Consider the following 20,115-nt stretch of genomic DNA (forward strand, 5'->3'; position numbering starts at 1 on the left):
ATTGAGTGATCGCAGCACTCATTCCCACGGATGAATTTTAACCTTTGGTGCGTGTGTTGGTAAGAGGGTGAGGGGAAAGGCAAAATGTTATTGGATCATTGTGGCTGTTTCATTCCCTTGGTCACTGAATGGTGATAAATGTTTGTTTAGCAAATGTGCATCTGTAAAATATATTTACCTGAGTGAGGTGATTTCTGCTAAATTGAGTGCATGTGGCTAAAACAGTATCACTATGGCTTCACCTGAGGCAAATCTGTGATTTTGGTTGGACAAGAATGGACTGGTTCATGTGCCATCTGTTCATTCCATACCTGAAGAATTCTGTATGTCAATGACTTACCTTTTTTGGAGATAGAGGTGAGAAAATTATTGTTTCATAATTTTCTCATTGTTTTTACACACTAAAAGAATGAATGCTGCTTTGCTGTCATGTTACTTTAATTTTGAGTTTTGTTCTTTAATATTTCACGATTTTGGTTCATCTTAACGTCGTTACTTCATTTGTTTCAATCTATTGGCTCACCACAGCTTTTACCTTCGGAGAATGTTATCTGCTGCTTGCTGACCACAACATGTTCTTCTTTAACTTCGGTTCTGTCAGGTTTTTCAATCAGGTAAATGACAAAAGGTTAAAAAGTCAAAGCATCAAGCATTAATCCAGCTTTGCTCCCCCCAAAAAATGTCTCTCTCAAACTTGAGCATTTCAAATGTTGCCTTTTGACCTTTGCTAACTGAGTGTGTTACATAAAGTCTTCATAGTTCCAGATGGCCATAGGTTGCTTTTCCCTTTGAGGGGGAGAGCTGACTGGTTGTGATTTAACCTGAGGATCACCACACCTCAGGTGAGGGGCAAGGCTGAGAAGGCAGGACCTTTATGAATAACCTGAGCCGGCATGGGAATTGAACCCACACTGCTGGCCTTGCTCTGCATCACGAAGCAGCTGTCCAGCCACCTGAACTAAACTGACCCCAATTTGCGATGCAGAGCAAGAGACAAATGAGTCAGTTGGGACAGTAACCCTAAACGTTCAGAGCATCACATGCAGGAAAAGTCAGTTGATTCCAATAGTCAATGATGTGAGCGATTCAGAAGGTACTAAGTTCCAAGACTTAGCTGTTTTTTATTTTGTTCAGGAGATGTTGGCGTTGCGGGCTAGGTCAGCATTTAGTGCCCATCCTGTGTTGCCCTTGAGGAAGAGGTAATGAGCCACCTTCTTAAACCGCTGCAGTCCCTGTAATGTAGGTGCACCCATAGCGCTATTAGAGAGTGAGTGCCAGAATTTTGACCCAGCGACAGTGAAGGAACGGCGACACATTTCCAAGTCAGGATGTTGAGTGACTTGGAGGGGAACCTCCAGGTGCTGGTGTTCCCCTGTAGATTTCTTATATTGATGACCTCTGGGTGTCTTCTACAAGTGGAAACATCTCTATATCCACCCTTCTCTATTGTAATTCTAAAGACCTCTATCATGTCACCCCTCAGTCTATATTCATTTTGAAATAACATGGAGAACGGAATTATTCATCGTGCCCCAAGGGTAGTCCAACCAAAATTAATTGACTACATTGGAACATTGTGAAAGAAGTATGTTACATTTTGTGATGGCTGACACACATTGTTGTGGAGGGCAGCTCAATTTCAGACTGTTCTATCCAGTCAACATATTCTAATGTGTATCTGTATTTCTTTCCTCCTTGTTCGATATTCTGTTTTGCTCCACAACTTTAACTCTTTAGTGTCCCATCTCTGCCCTCGTCTAGTCTCGAATAGCCCCCACAAGACCAACTCCAAGTCCACTATCAGCCCAAGTGGAGACAGACTGAATGTAGCAGACATAAGCAGCTCACCAGGAGAGACGACAGGAAACCTGGCCTCAGACCTTCAACAGGTAGTGAAAATAAAATGTTGAAAGTATTGATGAAGCTGAAGAATAAGTAACATTAGTTACTTTTGCATTTATGGGTGGTTTTAGTAATTCAGTGTGGTCAAATGAAGTTGTTGCTATCAATCACACTTTGGATCAGTAAAGACATCACATGTTGCTATTCACAAAGAAAGATTTATTCTTCAATTGATCTTAATTGCAATATTCCCAGGAGGATAGAATTGAGTCAAAGATATTTTGAATTAAAATTATTAACAACTAACCTTACCAATATTTTTATCCTCTAACTCTTTAAAACTCCAAAGATCGTTATGTGATATCATAGGTTGTTTGACATGTGTGTACAAAGTCCTGGCCCGCTTCCACATTTATGCAAATTAAACCCAGAATTAATCAGGGACCTTTTATACATTGCCTGTAATCCAGCTGTTTTTGGCATTGTTCAGTGTGAAGGAGGTTTCTGTATGTCCCTCCCCCCCCTCCCCACAGCACCCATTATCTGCCTCCCTCCCACCTGCGCAACCCCTCAATTGGGAATGTTGCTCTAGTGGGTAACAAAGCACAAGAACTGTGGACGTCCAGAGTTCTGTCAAGCGATTATGGTTTATTTCCTGGTGCCTGGGGTTCAATGATGCATACGGGTCAAAGTGTCAAAAGTCGAGGTGCCAATGGACAAAGTTCATTTAGCAACATTTGACATTCTGGTGCTTATTTTCAAAGAATTAAGATGCACAATCTTACCACATATAGAATGGCAATGTGCTGTTTTGAGCCTCTGTCGGCTCTCCACACACTCCAGTGGCACTGGTCAGCAACAGAGCAGGGGCGGCGTTCTGACCGATATTGATCCCTCGGCCAACTCACATTCAGAAACAGATTATCAGATTGTTGAGGGATCTTGCTGTTGTCATCTGAGAGTACCTTTTAAGAAATGGGTGTTTATAAATGGGTATGTATATAAATATCTGTAGTGAGAGTACCTTTAAGAAATAGTGATGTCAGAGAGTGGGTGGAGCTGGGCGTCTGTCAGCTTTTTACTTTTGTTTTAGGCTGTTTGCTGCAGCATGTGTATTAGTTTCGTTTTCAGTGTTGGAGCTGAAGCCAGACGAAGCAGATGAACTGCTGTTCTCTCTGCCATCATAAGACTATCTCTTGATCATTTGGTGAATTCAGAATTATAAATGTTTTCAGTTGTGACTTTAACCTGATGTGCTTCTGATAAAGGTTTTGTTTTTAAGTCGTATGGATGTTAAAAGGGAAAGCTTAAAGGATTACTTAGTGTTGTATTCTTTGGGGTTGTATTTGAATTGCTGGTTGCTAAGATGTTCATTGTATGTTTTAAAAAGTTTATCTTGAGTTCATAGAATAAACATTGTTTTGCTTTCAAAAAATACTTTTCCATTTCTGCTGTGCCACACCTATAGAGTGGGCTGTGTGCTCCCCATATCACAATCTAGTAAAAGTTGTGGGTCAGGTAAACTCCATGATACACTTTGGGGTTGTCTAAACCTTGGCCCAGAATAAATTGGGGGCTCAAGGGGGATAAAAGTCTATCTTTTGGATTGGCTTAGTGAGCTAAAAGACAGTGAGGGGTGAGCATATTGTGGTTGCTTTTCAGGTGTGGTATTTTAGTGTAAGTAGGGAGTGTGTTGTGAACAATGGCTCTTTCAGAGGCTCTGAAGTTTTTGGGGGTGGAGACGGTCACACGCAGTACCTTACAGACAGAGACTAAAAGCAGACTGTTAGATTTGGCAAAACATTGCCTGACAAAATGTGAAAAGGTGAGGTAATTATGGCGGTGGCTAAGCATTTAAAGTTGCCTGAGATACAGTTTGACTCATTGGAAATGGCAAAAATTCAGTTACAAATTAAACAAATGGAACATGAGAAAGAATTAAAGCAGCTTGAATGCGAAAGAGAGAGAGAGGGAGATAGAAAGGAAAATAGAAAGAATAGCCCTAGCAGAACAAAAACAAAGAAAGGGAGACACAGATCAGGGAAAAATTAAAGAGAGACGTTTGAACTTCAGAAAATGGCCATGAATCATGACAGTCAGTTAAAATTGGCAGACGTAAAGGGAAACGTACAGTTGGAGGATAGTGATGAGGATAGTGAGAAAGAGCGTCAAAATCGAAGGCTTGGTTGGGATCTATTTAAATATGTCCAAGCATTGCCAAGGTTTCACGAGAAGGAGGTAGAAGCCTTTTTCATTTCATTTGAGAAGGTAGCTAAACAAATGTGGTTATTACTGATTCAAACAAAGCTGGTAGTTAGGGTTAGTGAAGTGTTTGCATCACTACTGGAGGAGGTATCTTGGACGTATGAGGATGTGACAAAATCCATTTTAGGAGCATATGAACTAGTGCCTGAAGCCTACAGACAAAGGTTTAGAAATTTCAGGAAATAATTTGGTCAAACATACATGGAGTTTGAAAGGATCAAACAGAGTAATTTTGATAAGTGGATAAGGGCTTTGAAAATAGGCCAAACGTATGAAGCTCTCAGAGAAATTATACTTTTGGAGGAGTTTAAAAATTCAATTCCTGATGTAGTGAGAACTCATGTGGAAGAGCAGATGGTTAAAACTGCAAGATGAGCAGCAGAAATGGCAGATGATTATGAATTAGTTCATAAATGAAAGCTTGGTTTCCGAAATCAGTTTCAGCCTGTGAGGGATAGAAACTGGGGACATGAGAAATACTCAAGTTGTAAAAGGAAAGGTGATCTGATGGGAGATAACGAGATTGTAACTCAGATTAAAAAAGAAATCCAGGAGGGTGAAATGGACATGAAAAGTTTCAAATGTTTTTACTGTAATAAACTAGGCCAGTGTTGGTGGTTGAAGAAAATCACTGGAAAGGCTGATATGGTAAAATAGGATAAGACAGTGGGGTTTGTTAAAGTGGCAAAGGAAAGCCCAAGTGAAGCAAAGGAAGTGAAAACGATTGTACAGCCTGATCAAGAGGTGATTGATAAGAAGGTCTTCAAAGAATTTACTTGTGTGGGTAAAATTTACTTGTGTAACAGAAGGAGGAGCAGGTAAAGAAGTCACAATTTTAAGAGATACGGGAGCTAGTCAATCTTTAATGGTAAGAGATGGGGAGTTATGTAGTTTGAAGTGTTGAAGGACGAATATCCTGGGATTTTTACGGATTGTGTAGTAACAAGGTCGCAAAGTCACAGGTTACGACAAGAGAAGAAATCAAAGAGTGAAGATAAAGTTGAAGTTCAATTATCAGAAACGTTTTTTGATCAGATGGTTGAAAATGAACAAGAAGAGGTGGAGGATGAGATGGATATTTTTAGTTCAGGAAAATTGTCGGAGTTACAACAGAAAGATATAGAAATAAAACAGATGTATCAGAACGCATATACAGAAGAGGAACCTGAGTGTATATCGGAGTGTTATTACCGTAAAATGATGTCTTGATGAGAAAATGGAGACATTTACATATGGAGGCAGATGAAAAGTGGTCAAAAGTTCATCAAGTACGGGCAGCACGGTAGCATAGTGGTTAGCATCAATGCTTCACAGCTCCAGGGTCCCAGGTTCGGTTCCCGGCTGGGTCACTGTCTGTGCGGAGTCTGCACGTCCTCCCCGTGTGTGCGTGGGTTTCCTCCGGGTGCTCCGGTTTCCTCCCACAGTCCAAAGATGTGCGGGTTAGGTAGATTGGCCATGCTAAATTGCCCTTAGTGTCCTAAAAAGTAAGGTTAAGGGGGAGTTGTTGGGTTACGGGTATAGGGTGGATACGTGAGTTTGAGTAGGGTGATCATTGCTCGGCATAACATCGAGGGCTGAAGGGCCTGTTCTGTGCTGTACTGTTCTAAATCTTCTAAAGTAGTATTGCCGGTAGGGTATAGAAAGGAGGTGTTGCGAGTTGCACATGAGGTACCAGTGGGAGGTCATTTGGGAGTAAAGAAAACTCAAGCTAAAATACAGAAACATTTTTATTGGCCTGGACTACATAAAGATGTAGTTAGATTTTGTCGATCATGTGACACATGTTAAGTGATAGGGAAACCTCAAGCAGTGATAAAACCAGTGCCCTTAATACCCATTCCACCATCTGAGGAACCTTTTACAAGGGTCCTGATTGATTGCGTAGGACTGCTTCCTATAATAAAAAGTGTGAATCAATATCTTTTCACTATAATGGATGTGTCTACTAGGTTTCCAGAGGCCATTCCAGAACGCAGTATTACAGCTAAAAAGATTGTGGAAGAGTTACTTAAATTCTTTACTAGACATGGATTACCCACAGAAATACAATCGGATCAAGGATCAAATTTTACCTCAAGGTTATTCAAAGAAGTTATGGATAGCTTAGGAATAAAACACTTTATCTCAACTGCGCACCATCCAGAATCGCAGGGAGCGTTAGAAAGGTGGCATCAGATATTAAAGACAACGTTGAGGGCTTATTGTCAAGATTATACAGAGATTTGGGATAAAGGAATTCCATTTGTGCTGTTTGCAATTTGGGATGCACCGTTTGAACTAATTTTTGGTCATAAGGTAAGAGGACCACTGAAATTGATTAAGGAAAAATTGGTGAGTGAGAAATCGGAACTTATATTGTTGGATTAGGTGACAAATTTTAGGGAACGATTAAATAGAGCAGGTGAATTGGCTTGAGAGAATTTAAAAGGTGCACAGCATGTGATGAAATGGGTACCAGACAAGAAATCTAAAGTTCGTAGTTTTGCCCGTGGAGATAAAGTTTTAGTATTGTTACCAGTGGTAGGGGCAGCACGGTAGCATTGTGGATAGCACAATCGCTTCACAGCGCCAGGGTCCCAGGTTCGATTCCGGCTTGGGTCACTGTCTGTGTGGAGTCTGCACATCCTCCCTGTGTGTGCGTGTGTTTCCTCCGGGTGCTCCGGTTTCCTTCCACAGTCCAAAGATGTGCAGGTTAGGTGGATTGGCCATGATAAATTGCCCTTCGTGTCCAAAATTTCCCTTAGTGTTGGGTGGGGTTACTGGGTTATGGGGATAGGGTGGAGGTGTTAACCTTGGGTAGGGTGCTCTTTCCAGGAGCCGGTGCAGACTCGATGGGCTGAATGGCCTCCTTCTGCACTGTAAATTTTATCTATGAATTATGTATTACGAACGGATAGAAGGAAAACTCTCCTCATGTGTCATGTGAATATGCTTAAAAGGAACTTTGAAAGGGAAGGAGAGAAAAGGGAGGAGGTTTTAATGATTCTAACTCAAAGTGACGAACCAAATCCAGATGACTGTGAATTTGACATACCTCAAATTAAATTGGAAAACCGGGATGTTCTTAAAAATTGAGATACATTGTTGAGTTACCTTCTAGAGGAAAAACAAACTGACCTGAAAGAGTTATTGATATCACATGGGCAAGCTTGTGGAGATAAATTGGGAAGTACTAAAATGGCTATACATGATGTAGATGTGGGAAATGCTGTTCCAATTAAACAACATCCATATAGACTTAACCCTTTCAAATTGGCGCAGGTTAACAAAGAGATTGAAAGTATGCTTAAAAATTGCATAATTGCAGCCAATGGAGCACACCCAAAGTGATGGTACCTAAACCCAGACGGTACCCAACGGTTGTGTGTGGACTATAGAAAGGTTAATGCAGTTACAAGAATGGACTCTTATCCTATCCCACGTTTGGAAGATTGCGTTGAGAAAGTGGGACAATCAGCTTTTATTTTGGAGAGATTCCGGAATAACAATGCAAGACTGTTTCGATGGAGTTTATTGTTACAACCATTTCATTTAAAAATAAAGCATGTGGTAGAACGAGAAAATGTGATAGCCGATGCTTTGTCACAAATGTGATGACGAGTAACAGGAAGAAGAACTAAAATGGACTATGTTACTATAAATGTTTCCGTGTTTGTTCTGTTAAACACAAACTCTCTTTATTGTCAATATTTCTTTATGGAAAGTGAGAAGGTGAAAAATGAAACCATCTTGAAGTTGATGGTTTATTTTTTTTCTTGGGGGGGGGGGGGGTGTCATGTAAGAGTCCCTTCAAGAAATGTGTGTTTCTCAAATGGCAGTAGTCATGTCAGAGTGTGGGTGGAGCTGGGCTGTCTTTCACTTTAATTTTGAGCTGAAAAGCTGCTTTATGACTCTGTTTAGTTTTGCTTTAGATTTGGAGAAGCTGCAGTCACAGCAAGATATTTCTGAATGTTCATTTGGTGATTTCAAAGTGATAACTGCTCTCAATAGAGAATTTAAACCTGCTGTAAAAATGTTTATTGTCTTCTGGATGTCTTATAGAGTACTGTATTCTTTGGGCGTGGGGGGGGGGGGTGTTTGAATTGATGGTTGCTAAGATGTTCACTATGTTTATAAAATGTTAACTGGGTTCATAGAATAAACATTGTTTTGTTTAAAAATACTCTTTGCTGTTGCATCACACCTGTAAAGTGGGCCCTTGTGTTCCCCATAACCAAAATCTATTTAAAGTTGTAGGTCCAGTGAACTCCATAATACACTTTGGGGTTCTCCAAACCCTGTGCTGGTTAATCGGTAAATACTTTTAGGTATATAATTTGTTTTATTAGGAGCAGCTTAGGTCTCCCCAGAGTAAAAATAAATGGAAAAATTAATTTCACATTTAAAAAAATGAATGGAAGCAGCAGTATTAAGGCAGTTTGCTCTAGTTTCTGGCGTGTTTGTTGAGAAAGAGAGACTAAACCCAAGTGTGAGAGAACAGACAGAGTTAGAGAGTTAGAAGCGTTGCAAATAAAGCCCTGTTAAGATGTAGAAAGCTGGTGTGTCATCTCTGCATATCTCCGAGGCATGAAAAACAACCCACTGGTCATTGATTACATTTTCAGTCTGCCACATGTCTCTTTTGAGTTTAAATCTTCCAAACTGAAAACATTTCCAAAGTCATGGCGAGAATTAGAAAACTGGGCTGAAGGAAATTCAGGATTCCCGGCAGATTATCAATCCCTGGTCCAAATCGAAAACCACTTTTGAATTTTGGACAGAGGTTTCAGTAAAATAACTGCAATGTGCACATGTTCACCTCTTTTTCAGTTTTATTCACTTTTCGCATTTCCAGATTCTATACACAAACAAAAATCTTTTCTTTTAGACAGAGAAAGAGAAAAAAGAAAAGAGGCAGCTGTCTCCTGGGCCCGTGTCAAGTCTGACGTCCACACTCCGAAGATCTCAATCTCCAGCAAACATGTCCAAGAGGAGTTCCTCACCTGCAATGAAGTGAGTTGCAACGTTTATCGGCCAGTGACCAAAATGTGATTTGACCCACAGTAGCATTCCTACCTCTTGAGTCAGAGGTTTATGGATTTAAATATAAGAGAGGGGAGCAGGAGTTGACCATCCACCCCATTGAGCTTGCTCCACCATTCAGAGTAGTGGTGACTGATTTTGGGCTCCATTTTCCCACCCACTCTCCAGACCCTTCGCTCCCTTCAGAGACCAAAAATCTGTCTTACCCAGCCTTAAGTATATTCATCGATGGAGCATCCAAAACCCTCTGGGTAGTTCCCTCAGCCAAGGGGAAACAATCTTCCTGTGTCCACTCCATCAAGCCCCCTTCAGAGATGTGTGTTTCAATGAGGTCATCTCTCATTTCTTAAACTCCAGAGAATCTAAGCCCAATCTACTCAGTCTCTTATCATAGGACAGCTTCCACACCCCAGGGACCAATCTAGTGAACCTTTGCTGTATTTCCCCCAGTGCAAGTATATCCTTTAAATATGGAGGTCAAAACTTCACACACATACTGCCTCACCAAACCGCTGTACAATTGTAGCAAGACCTCTTTGTTCCTGCATTCAAAACCCCTTGCAATAAAGGCCAACATAGGCAGCACGGTGGCGCAGTGGTAGCACTGCAGTCTCACGGCGCCGAGGTCCTAGGTTCGATCCCGGCTCTGGGTCACTGTCCGTGCAGAGTTTGCACATTCTCCACGTGTTTGCGTGGGTTTCGCCCCCACAAACCAAAGATGTGCAGTGTAGGTGGAATGGCTATGCTAAATTGCCCCTTAATTGGAAAAATGAATTGGGTACTCTAAATTTATTTAAAATAAATAAAGGCCAACATGCTGATTGTTTGCTGTATCCGCAAGCTTACTCTGTGAGTTCTTGGAGGCACACCCAGGTCTCTCTAAACATCACCATTTATAAGTAAATGCCCAATAAAAAAAATTCTGCTTTCTATTCTTGGGACCAAAGTGAATAACCTCACGCACCATGCATATTTTACCCCACATTAACCTCCATCTGCCATCTTGTTGCCCACTCACGTACCTTGTGTCTATCACCATGCAACCTCTCTTGTCCTCCTCACAGCTCACCTTCCCACCTAGCTTTGTATTATCAGCAAATTTAGATACATTTATCTCTGTCTCTTTATCTAAACCATTATGTGGGTTGTTATGGATGAAGGCCTAATACTAACCCCTTTGCTACACCACTACTCACTGTCTGCCAATTTAAAATGCCTAATTTACGTCTATCCACATCGTCTCTCCTTGTAAGTATATCACCCCGAACTCTATGAGCCCTAATCTTGCCGATTAATCTTTTGTGTAGCACTTTATCGAATGCTTTTTAGAAATCTGGACTACCAGATCTACAGATCTCCCATTTATGTACACTGCAAGTTATAATCCCCAAAACGTCTAATAAATGGACTTATTAGTAATGAGTAGCATGGTTTTGTGAAGGGGAGGTCGTGCCTCATTAATTTGATTGAGTTTTTCAAGGAAGTGACAAAGATGGGAGTTGAGGGAAGGCAGTTGATGTTGTGTACACAGACTTCAGTAAAGCCTTTGACAAGGTACCTCATGGTAGACTGGTACAAAAGGTGAAGTCACATGGGATCAGAGGAGAGCTGGCAAGATGGATACAGAACTGGCTTGGGCACAGAACACAGAGGGTAGCAGTAGAAGGGTGCTTTTCTGAATGGAAGGCTATGACTAGTGGCGTTCCACAGGGATCAGTTCTGGGGCCTTTGTTGTTCGTGGGTATAAAAATGATTTGGAAGAAAATGTAGCTGGTCTGATTAGTAAGTTTGTAGATGACACAAAAATTGGTAGAGTTGCGGATTGTGAGGAGGATTGTCAAAGGATACAGCAAGATATAAACTGGTTGGAGTCTTGGGCGGAGAAATGGCAGATGGAGTTTAATCCGGACAAGTGTGAGGGAATGCACCTTGGAAGGTCCAATGCATGTAGGAATTGCAAAATAAATGGTAGAACTCTTGCGAGTACTGACAGGCAGAGAGATCTGGGCATGCATGCCCACCAATCACTGAAAGTGGCAACGTATGTGGGTAAGGTGGTCAAGAAGGCATACGGCATGCTGGCCTTCATCAGTCGGGGCATTGAATATAAAAATTGGCAAGTCATGTTGCAGCTGTACAGGACCTTAGTTAGGCCTCATTTGGAATATTGTGTACAAATCTGGTCACCACACTACCAGAAGGATGTGGATGCTTTGGAGAGGGTACAGAAGTGGTTTACTAGGATGTTGCCTGGTATGGAGGGCATTAGCTATGAGGAGAGGTTAGATAAACTTGGTCTGTTCTCGCTGGAACAACAGAGATTGAGAGGCGACCTGATAGACGTCTACAAGATTGAGTGGCATGGGCAGAGTGGATAGTCAGATGCTCTTTCCTAGGGTAGGAGAGTCACGTACTAGGGACATAGGTTTAAAGTGAGTGGGGAAAAATTTCGAACAGATGTGCGAGGCAAGTTTTCTACACGGGGTGATAAATGTATGGAATGCGCTGCCTGGGGAGGTGGTGTGAGCAGGTACGATAGGGGCATTTAAGGGGCATCTAGACAAATATATGAATATATGTGGGAACGGAAGGATACGGACTCCGTAAGTACATACGGTTTTAATTTAGGCAGGTACCATGGTCGGCGCAGGCTTGGAGGGCCGAAAGGCCTGTTCCTGTGCTGTATTGTTCTTTGTTCTTAAATTAGATTTCCCTTTCGTAAAACCACGCTAACTTTGTCTGATCGTGCTATTATTTTCTACGTGCATTGTTAAGACTTAAAAATGCATGTAGGAAATTATAACATGATCAGTAAGAATCTTAATATAGATTCCAGCACTTGCAATGACTGGTGTCAGGCTAACTGGCCTGTAATTCCCTGTTTTCTCTCTCCATCATTTGTAGCAGTATTACATTTGCCTAATTTACTGGTAATGTTCTAGAATCTAGCAAATTTTGCAAACTATTGGCCAGGACATCCATTACCTCTGTAGATGCCTCTTTTAGAACCCAAGGATGTAGGCCATCAGATCGTGGGGATTTGTCGGATTTTAGTCCCTTATGTTTCTCTAATACATTTTCTCCACCTAATTACCCTAAATTCCTCACACTCATTAGCCCCTTAGGTTACCCTCTATTTCTGGTATGTAACTTGTGCTTCTAAAGGACTAATTTTTACTTTAGCTACTCTCTTCCTTTTTATATATTTGCAAAATCTCTTTAAATCTATTTTTATATTCCCGGCTGGTTTGCTCTCATTCTGTTATCAACTTTTTTTTCATGGTTTATTGCAGTTTTATTCACAATTCTCTCACTCAACAAAGTATGACTCATACTCGCAGCTGAGCTCATGGTATTACCCGCACTTAGTGAAGGAGGCTGGCCAGGCTACGATCACTCAATGTGGATATTTTCTCTGGGGTTCGAACTCCAGGGTTCCGTATTCTTGAGATGGTTTTGTCTGCAGGATTCCCAGGTTATCGCTCAAGATTTGTTTTGATGTTCCTTTATATTGGTCAACTAGTATTGAGCCATAAATAGACACGCACAATGGATGGAATACCATTGTCCCATCAGACCCCAACTCGTTAATGGGAAAAACAGGATGCTCCTTTTTACCCAGGGTGGTTCAATCATGATCCAAGCACCCTCGTCTGACCAGCCATCAGCCCATTATGGAGTCTGATGGCTTCTTTTGTCTGTCCTTCGTCCTGCTGCAAAGATTTTTTTTTTTTTTTAAATTTAGATTACCCAATTATTTTTTCCAATTAAGGGGCAATTTAGTGTGGCCAATCCACCTACTCTGCACATTTTTGGGTTGTGGGGGCGAAACCCACGCAGACATGGGGAGAATGTGCAAACTCCACACGGACAGTGACCCAGAGCCGGGATCGAACCTGGGACCTCAGCGCCGTGAGACGGTTGTGCTAACCACTAGGCCACCGTGTTGCCCGTCCTGCTGCAAAGATGATCATGTGTGTCGGAAATTTGTTACATATTCATTGGGTAATCACAAAGTCCATATAACATTAAGGCCTCACGGTAGCATGGTGGTTAGCATCAATGCTTCACAGCTCCAGGGTCCCAGGTTCGATTCCCGGCTGGGTCACTGTCTGTGTGGAGTCTGCACGTCCTCCCCGTGTGTGCGTGGGTTTCCTCCGGGTGCTCCGGTTTCCTCCCACAGTCCAAAGATGTGCGGGTTAGGTGGATTGGCCATGCTAAATTGCCCGTAGTGTAAGGTTAATGGGGGGATTATTGGGTTACGGGTATACGGGTTACGTGGGTTGAGTGGGGTGGTCGTTGCTCGGCACAACGTCGAGGGCCGAAGGGCCTGTTCTGTGCTGTACTGTTCTATGTTCTATTAATGAGTTTATGTGTTCAGTTGAGTGCTTTTGCACATGTCCAGTATCAATTCAGCCGGGGCCTCATGTCGAAGACTCCGTTCCTGGCCTACGTATCTTGTCAGCCTGTTTCCAGTACCACATTCCCTTCTTTGACCTATAAGTGGAAACATATGGAATCACTAGTTTGCGCAACCTTATTTCTCACAGTGAGTCCGAAATACATACTTCCCTTACAATATTCAAAGCTTATTCAATTACATATTTAAAAAAACAATTCTTATGTCTCATTACCTATTCCACATTTAATCAAATTTCCATCTTTTAACATAATCATTGTAAAAGCTTAGTATTTGGTAAAAAGAACAGCAATAATAACAAAACACAACATAACCTGTATCCAAGGTTGTATTTCCACTTATGGCCCCAATCCCAAATATTGTCTCACCAAGTTATTTCCTTTAAGGTTTTGACTCCCATTCCCTAACTCCAGATAATTAAGTGATGGAAGAATTCCACCATCTGTTGCAGCTTCATTGACACTCCCCAAATTTAACATTATCACCCTACCTATAGATCACCTGGTTCATGAAGACATAACAGCCCTTATCCTTTTACAGAAAGTCATTAATTTATGAACTATTTGTAGTTAAATACCCAGAATTAAAACAACGGATTTTACATGTTCGCGTACTCATCTGAGTCAGCATTTACTCAGTGTTGGTAGCACACACACAAAAAAACAAATCTTACTTTTATAAAATATTCCATATTCAAATGGTGACATTGTAAGCTGAAAATATTTAATTTATCTCCTTTCAAACAACAAAAGGGTTTTGGAACTCAAAAACCCATACAGACTGACCCCTATTGTCCATTATTTGTGAAAAATTAAGATTTATTTATTATCCCCTTTTATATAAGTTACTATTTTCACTTAATTGCTATTTAATCAATTTGATCAAGGCAATTATGTCCCAGAATGGTAATTTTGAGAAGTCTAATCATCTGACCTGCAATTGGTGTGGACGTTGAGTGTAACTAATCATGAACACTTTAATTCAAAGGGCAACAGTGACGTCTGAATGAGTTAACCATTTCCACAAAAGGAAATGGTTTTAAGTCTCCATGGTCACTATGATGTGACAGCAATCTTGGAATTCTTAAAGCAATTAGACATGTTGGCTGTGACGCATGATTCACCTGTATTTAAAACAAAAGCACAAAAATACACTCGGCCTGGAGCCAAATGATTTAATTTGGTTTAGATGAATCTGTCAATTTAAAAGAAAATGAAAATCTTTAATCTTCATTGTATGAAAATTCCTGATCAACAAGTTTGACATGTCATGAACGGACAGAGAAAATAGTGAAATCTCTAATAGTTGGGGAAAAAAAACAGAACAAAAGTTTTCAAATGTCGTTACATCAGAGCACATGGGCTCATTAAACAAACACTAGTCTTCAAATTCCAATTCAGGTTTCTTTGTTTTTTTTCACCTCGTATGAGAGTACCCAGGATGATGCCAAGTTCAAACGAATCGTTTAAAAATCCCAATGTATATACTTTGTTTCTTTTTAGACATAGACATAGAACAGTACAACACAGAACAGGCCCTTTGGCCCTCGATGTTGTGCCGAGCATTGTCCGAAACCAAGATCAAGCTATCTCACTCCCTAAACTTACTTTCTGAGAATTGTGTTCCAAGTAACTTCCACGGTGTTGGTCATTATTACTTTATATTTTTTTAATTTAAGGAATTTCAAATACTTATCCCATTTTAAATTATTCTTTTAATCCAGTTTATAACTCCCATTTGATGAAATGCTTTGCAAAATCAGCATTTAGGGAAAACACCATGGAAATCCACACAAATTATTTATCTAACACGCACACACTCATTCATCCACAGAGGCCTCCACTCAATCAAAGGGAATTCAAAGCATGCTACTTTCATGCAATCTCAACAAACTGAAAAAAATTTCGAATTTTTAAAGAAAACAAAGGAAGCAGATGAAGACAGTAGTCTTCATTCTTCTTTCTTCAAAACCTGTAATTAAAACTTAAAGAAAAGGTAAGTTCTCCAGCAAATATATATATATACAGTATAGTAAGTTTAACACTCTTCTGCAGCTTTTCCATTGCCTCAGAATCACCACTCTCCCGCTCAAACAACTGCTTTACATCTTATCCTGCTCTTCACTCAATCGAATTCAAATTACAACTACATGCATACATTAAGCAAGTGACTTTGAAATGACTAACAAAACTAGACCACAGAGGCACTAGACAATCTCAGTTTCTCTGCTAATTCTACTACTGTACTTATCAGTACAGATACAGAAAGCACGCTGGGTTTACATCACTACTAACGAACGTGCCGACTATAAGACAGTTGACGCTATCAAACAGTACAGGAGGGGGTGGATAAACCAGCCACCACCCACTGAGAGGAGCGCTGATGCAACTGTGCTGCGCTTATTAACCTCAAGGGTCCATACCCTACTTATTCACCTTTGGATCTCAGACCCTTGCTAATTTTCTGTAGTACGTGACCCACTTGGGTCACTTCTCACTCTGGGAACTCTGGCATTTTTCTACTCTTTACTTATTCTCTCTCTCTCCCTGGGTTCATCGCAGGTGTGTGGGAATTGACAGGGGTGCGGATCTGACTTTCCTTCCCACAGATTTTACCCAGCTCCCTTGATGATCCCCTATCTAAATACGTAGTTCACCTTGTGTTTGCCTGTACTGTCCTTCACTCAAAACTGGCCGTCACATGGGGCATTTTCCCTCTGAATTCCGGCTCAGCCGGAGTGTTGGAGAATACACGATTGATAAGCTCGACTTGAAAGCAACTAGGTTACTTCTTATCGAATCCCACCCAGGAGACACCAATGTTGTATCTGTAAAATCTCAGATTCTTCGACCAGTCTATTAATCAAAGGTTTTATCCAGGTTGATTCATTGATATTTATTGTCACATGTACCAAAGTACAGTGAAAAGTATTTTTCTGTGGCCAAAAGAATAATCGACAGAATACATTGACAATGGTACATCAACAAATAGTGATTGGTTACAATGCAGAACAAGGCCAAACAAGAGTAGCATAGGGCGTCGTGAATAGTGTTCTTACAGGGAACGGATCAGTCCGAGGGGGAGTCATTGAGGGGGAGTCATGGAGAAGAAGCTGCTCCTACGTCTGGTTGTGCGGATCTTCAGACCTCTGTACCTTCTGCCTGATGGAAGGGTCTGGAAGAAGGCAAAGCCTGGGTGTGAGGGTCTCTGATAATGCTGTCTGCCTTCCTGAGGCAGCAGGCGGTGTAGACAGAATCAGTGTGCGGGTGGCAAGCTTGAGTGACGCATTGGGCTGGGTTCCCCACACACTGTAGTTTCTTGCGATCTTGTGCCGAGCAGTTGCCATACCAAACTGTGATGCAGCCGGGTAGGATGCTCTCTATGGCACATCTGTAGAAGTTTGTGAGAGTCGATGCAGACATGTCGAATTTCTTTAGCCTCCATAGGAAGTAGAGATGTTGTTGGACTTTCTTGACTGTTGCATCAACGTGAGTGGATCAGGACAGACTGTTGGTTTTGGTGACTCCCAAGAACTTAGAGCTATCGACCATCTCTGGTCTTCAAAACCCAGGGTCCCATATTCTTGCGATGGTTGGGACTCCCAGATTATCACTGCTGTTATCAGCTTTGATCAACCTTTTGGTGACCCTTTGGTTTCTAAAACACTCCCAATCCTCAGGCTTGCCACAATTCCTTGCAACATTACAAGCCTCTTCTTTTAATAGAATACTATCCTTAACTTCCTGAGGGATACAGGGATGGATCTTTCTTGCTGAGCTTTTGTTCTTCAGTGGGGTGTATTTTTGTTGAGCATCTTGAATTATTTCTTTAAATGTCTCCCATTGTTTATTTACAGCCATATCATTAGTCTATTTGTCCAATCAACTTTAGCTAGTTCTCCACTCACACCTACGTCGTTGACTTTGTTTAAGTTTAGGTTTGTCTGTGATTGGAATATGATGCTTTCAGACTTAAAATAGAATTATATTGTATGCTGATGCACCGGGCGAAGAGCTCAAGAGCCAAATGGAGGTGAAAATAAAATCGAACAATCTAACACAGCTCTCATTCAAACAAATAAGATCTCTGCAGAGGTTGACATGAGGCAACACTACAAAAAGGATAAAGTTCAAAAAGGTCTTGACACTTCCATAAGAAGATTCTATGGAAGATCTGTCACGATATGCAAAAATGCAGCTAATGAACACATAGAATAGGACACGACCAATGAGCAGTCAGGACACTCAGGGGTGGTATCTCACTATAAAAGGGATGAGGCACTCACACCCCACCTCTTTCTACAGACCAACATCTGCAGAGTGAGACAGGGTGTACCCTCAGCATCACACCCCAGCACGTGGCTCAGAGCCAGGCTGGTTCAGTTAGACTGAGTTACTACATTTAGATTAGCAGAGAGTCGAACTCATTGAGAACTGTCCTAATAGTTCAATATAACACATTGAACTCACCTCAAAGTCAGGAGCATCTTTTACTCAAAACTGCATCAAGTGGCAGCTTGTGTTATTCCAAATTACATAACACAACAAGATCAACAGTGTAAAGAAAAGGTTTTGGCACTCTTAATCTTTCAGAGTGCTGGAATAGCAGTTATCTGGAAGTCCTTTCAGATAGATCTTTGGTGTCTTTGTTAACTCTCACTTGTTGCACCTTCGACGGCTGTCAATGCAGACAACATATGCTGAGAATATTCTGGCTGAAGGTGAATGCTCCATTCTGGCTTGCAGGCAATATGGTTTTGGGAAGGGGGAGGGGGAGAGGGGAGAGAGAGAGAGATTCTTTCAGTTTGCTCCCAAGGCACATATTGAGGTCAAAATTAAATGTTCAGAGAGAACTTCTCCTAGGTTAGATGTGTTCAGCCAATCAGCAAGGGCTTCAGGCCTGGCAACAGCAGTTTTTTGTTATGTTAACTCAAGTAAATAAAATGACTCTTGTCTCACTAAATGTCTTGTTGGTCATATATGTTGCGTATAAATTATCAGACACTTCAACCAGTTTATTAGTAAAACCTTTTACCCAGTGTCCTTATTTGCAAGATGAACAAAGGACAAACACAGGCTCATGATTCAACCCAAATTTATTCACAAACACAATAAATGTTTACAAACAGTAACTATCCCAAATTATCTCCATATTATTTGCCCAAGATTCTAATACTACCCATGCCGATGAACTCGATCGACTCACGGGCCCAATTCTCCTTTTTAAAATTTTTTTCCAATTAAGGGGCAATTTTATGTGGCCAATCCCCCTACCCTGCACATTTTTAGGTTGTGGGGGTGAGACCCACACAGACACGGGGAGAATGTGCAAACTTCACACGGACAATGAATGGGATCGAATCTGGGTCCTCAGCACTGTGAGGAAGCAGTGCTAACCGCTGCGCCGTTCCTGGGTCCAATTCTCTGAGTCTCAAAGTCCTCGCCTGCAAAGGCGGTTCATGCGCTTCCTCTTCCATCTGTCACTGGTTCACCACCGAGTCTTATCCTTAGTCTACGTATTGAGTTTTCGCTAGAGATGGTCCCTAGTTGTCCCTTTTTATCCCCTCTTCATGCCTTTTGGGAAGATTCTCTGACCTTCAGCCAATGAGGTCACTGGGTAGGGGTCACAACACCCAATAGAGTTGCCAATTCAAAATCTGCAGGAGACCAAGAATTTCCCCCAGTGGTCCATCTTCATCTGCATTGTCTGCGGACAACCTTATTCCATATAAGGTAACGGCGGGAATCTGAGGTGCCGGAAAGCCTGGTTGAATCTGGGGAATACCCAACAATTGTCCTTATCTGAATAGGGCGATCATCTCCAATCCCTGTTTGCAGGACAAGTCCAAACTTGCCTGAATCTGACCAGTGTATTCGAACTTGGCCTGTTTAAATTCCCTTCAGGCCTGGCTGCAGGCCCTGGTTTAATTAAAAGTGTCCAATTTTGTGTCGGTTCTACGATTCAGGCTGTTGGCCATCTGGCCACATATAAATGAAGTTATGTGATTACTTGAGAAAAACAGCTTGGCCACAGATCAAAGTAAATTTTCAACCTTTAAAAGACAACTCAGGAAAGGGGAACATTCAAATAATTCAATGTTCTTCCAATTTTTGGAGACATGGAATACAGAACTGAAAATTATGTGCTAAATTTTACAAATTGTAAAATAGTAACGCCAAAACAGTTGGTCAAAAATATATTTGGTATGTCTAAAGATTTAATAGCTCCGTGGACTTTCTGTTCATCATTCTGCAGGGCCAGTTCAAAGATTCGAACCCGTTCTCCCAGCTCTGGCAAAGAGTTCCCCACATCTCCCACTGCCAGCGGCAAGCCCTCCCCAATGAGAAGACGGCCATCTTCTAATAACATCGCAGGAAGCACAGGAAGTAAAAAAAAGAGCAAAGAAAAGGGGGATCTGGCACGACAGAAATCGGAGGAAGCTGCAGGAGGTGACATTAAATCACCAGAGGTGGCTGAAAGAGACACTCCAGCGACAACTCCCGTGAAAGAACATGAAAGGAAGAAAGCGGTGCTGGGTGAAGGTGATTAAAACAACCACTTGCATT

At 41.5% G+C, this 20,115-nt stretch overlaps 1 protein-coding gene across 14 annotated transcripts in view; it reads left to right on the forward strand.

Moving 5' to 3' along the window:
- LOC119969323 (MAP7 domain-containing protein 2-like) overlaps positions 1 to 20,115 on the forward strand; it is a 262,025-nt gene that overhangs the window by 181,856 nt on the left and 60,054 nt on the right. For all 14 annotated transcript variants that reach the window (XM_038802804.1, XM_038802802.1, XM_038802811.1 and 11 more), the window contains 3 exons: positions 1,762 to 1,889; positions 8,975 to 9,099; positions 19,805 to 20,091. In XM_038802804.1, coding sequence (XP_038658732.1) covers positions 1,762 to 1,889; positions 8,975 to 9,099; positions 19,805 to 20,091 — 540 coding nt within the window. The remainder of the gene's footprint in view (positions 1 to 1,761; positions 1,890 to 8,974; positions 9,100 to 19,804; positions 20,092 to 20,115) is intronic.

This window comes from Scyliorhinus canicula, chromosome 7, assembly GCF_902713615.1.
Source record: "Scyliorhinus canicula chromosome 7, sScyCan1.1, whole genome shotgun sequence".
Lineage (NCBI taxonomy): Eukaryota > Metazoa > Chordata > Chondrichthyes > Carcharhiniformes > Scyliorhinidae > Scyliorhinus > Scyliorhinus canicula.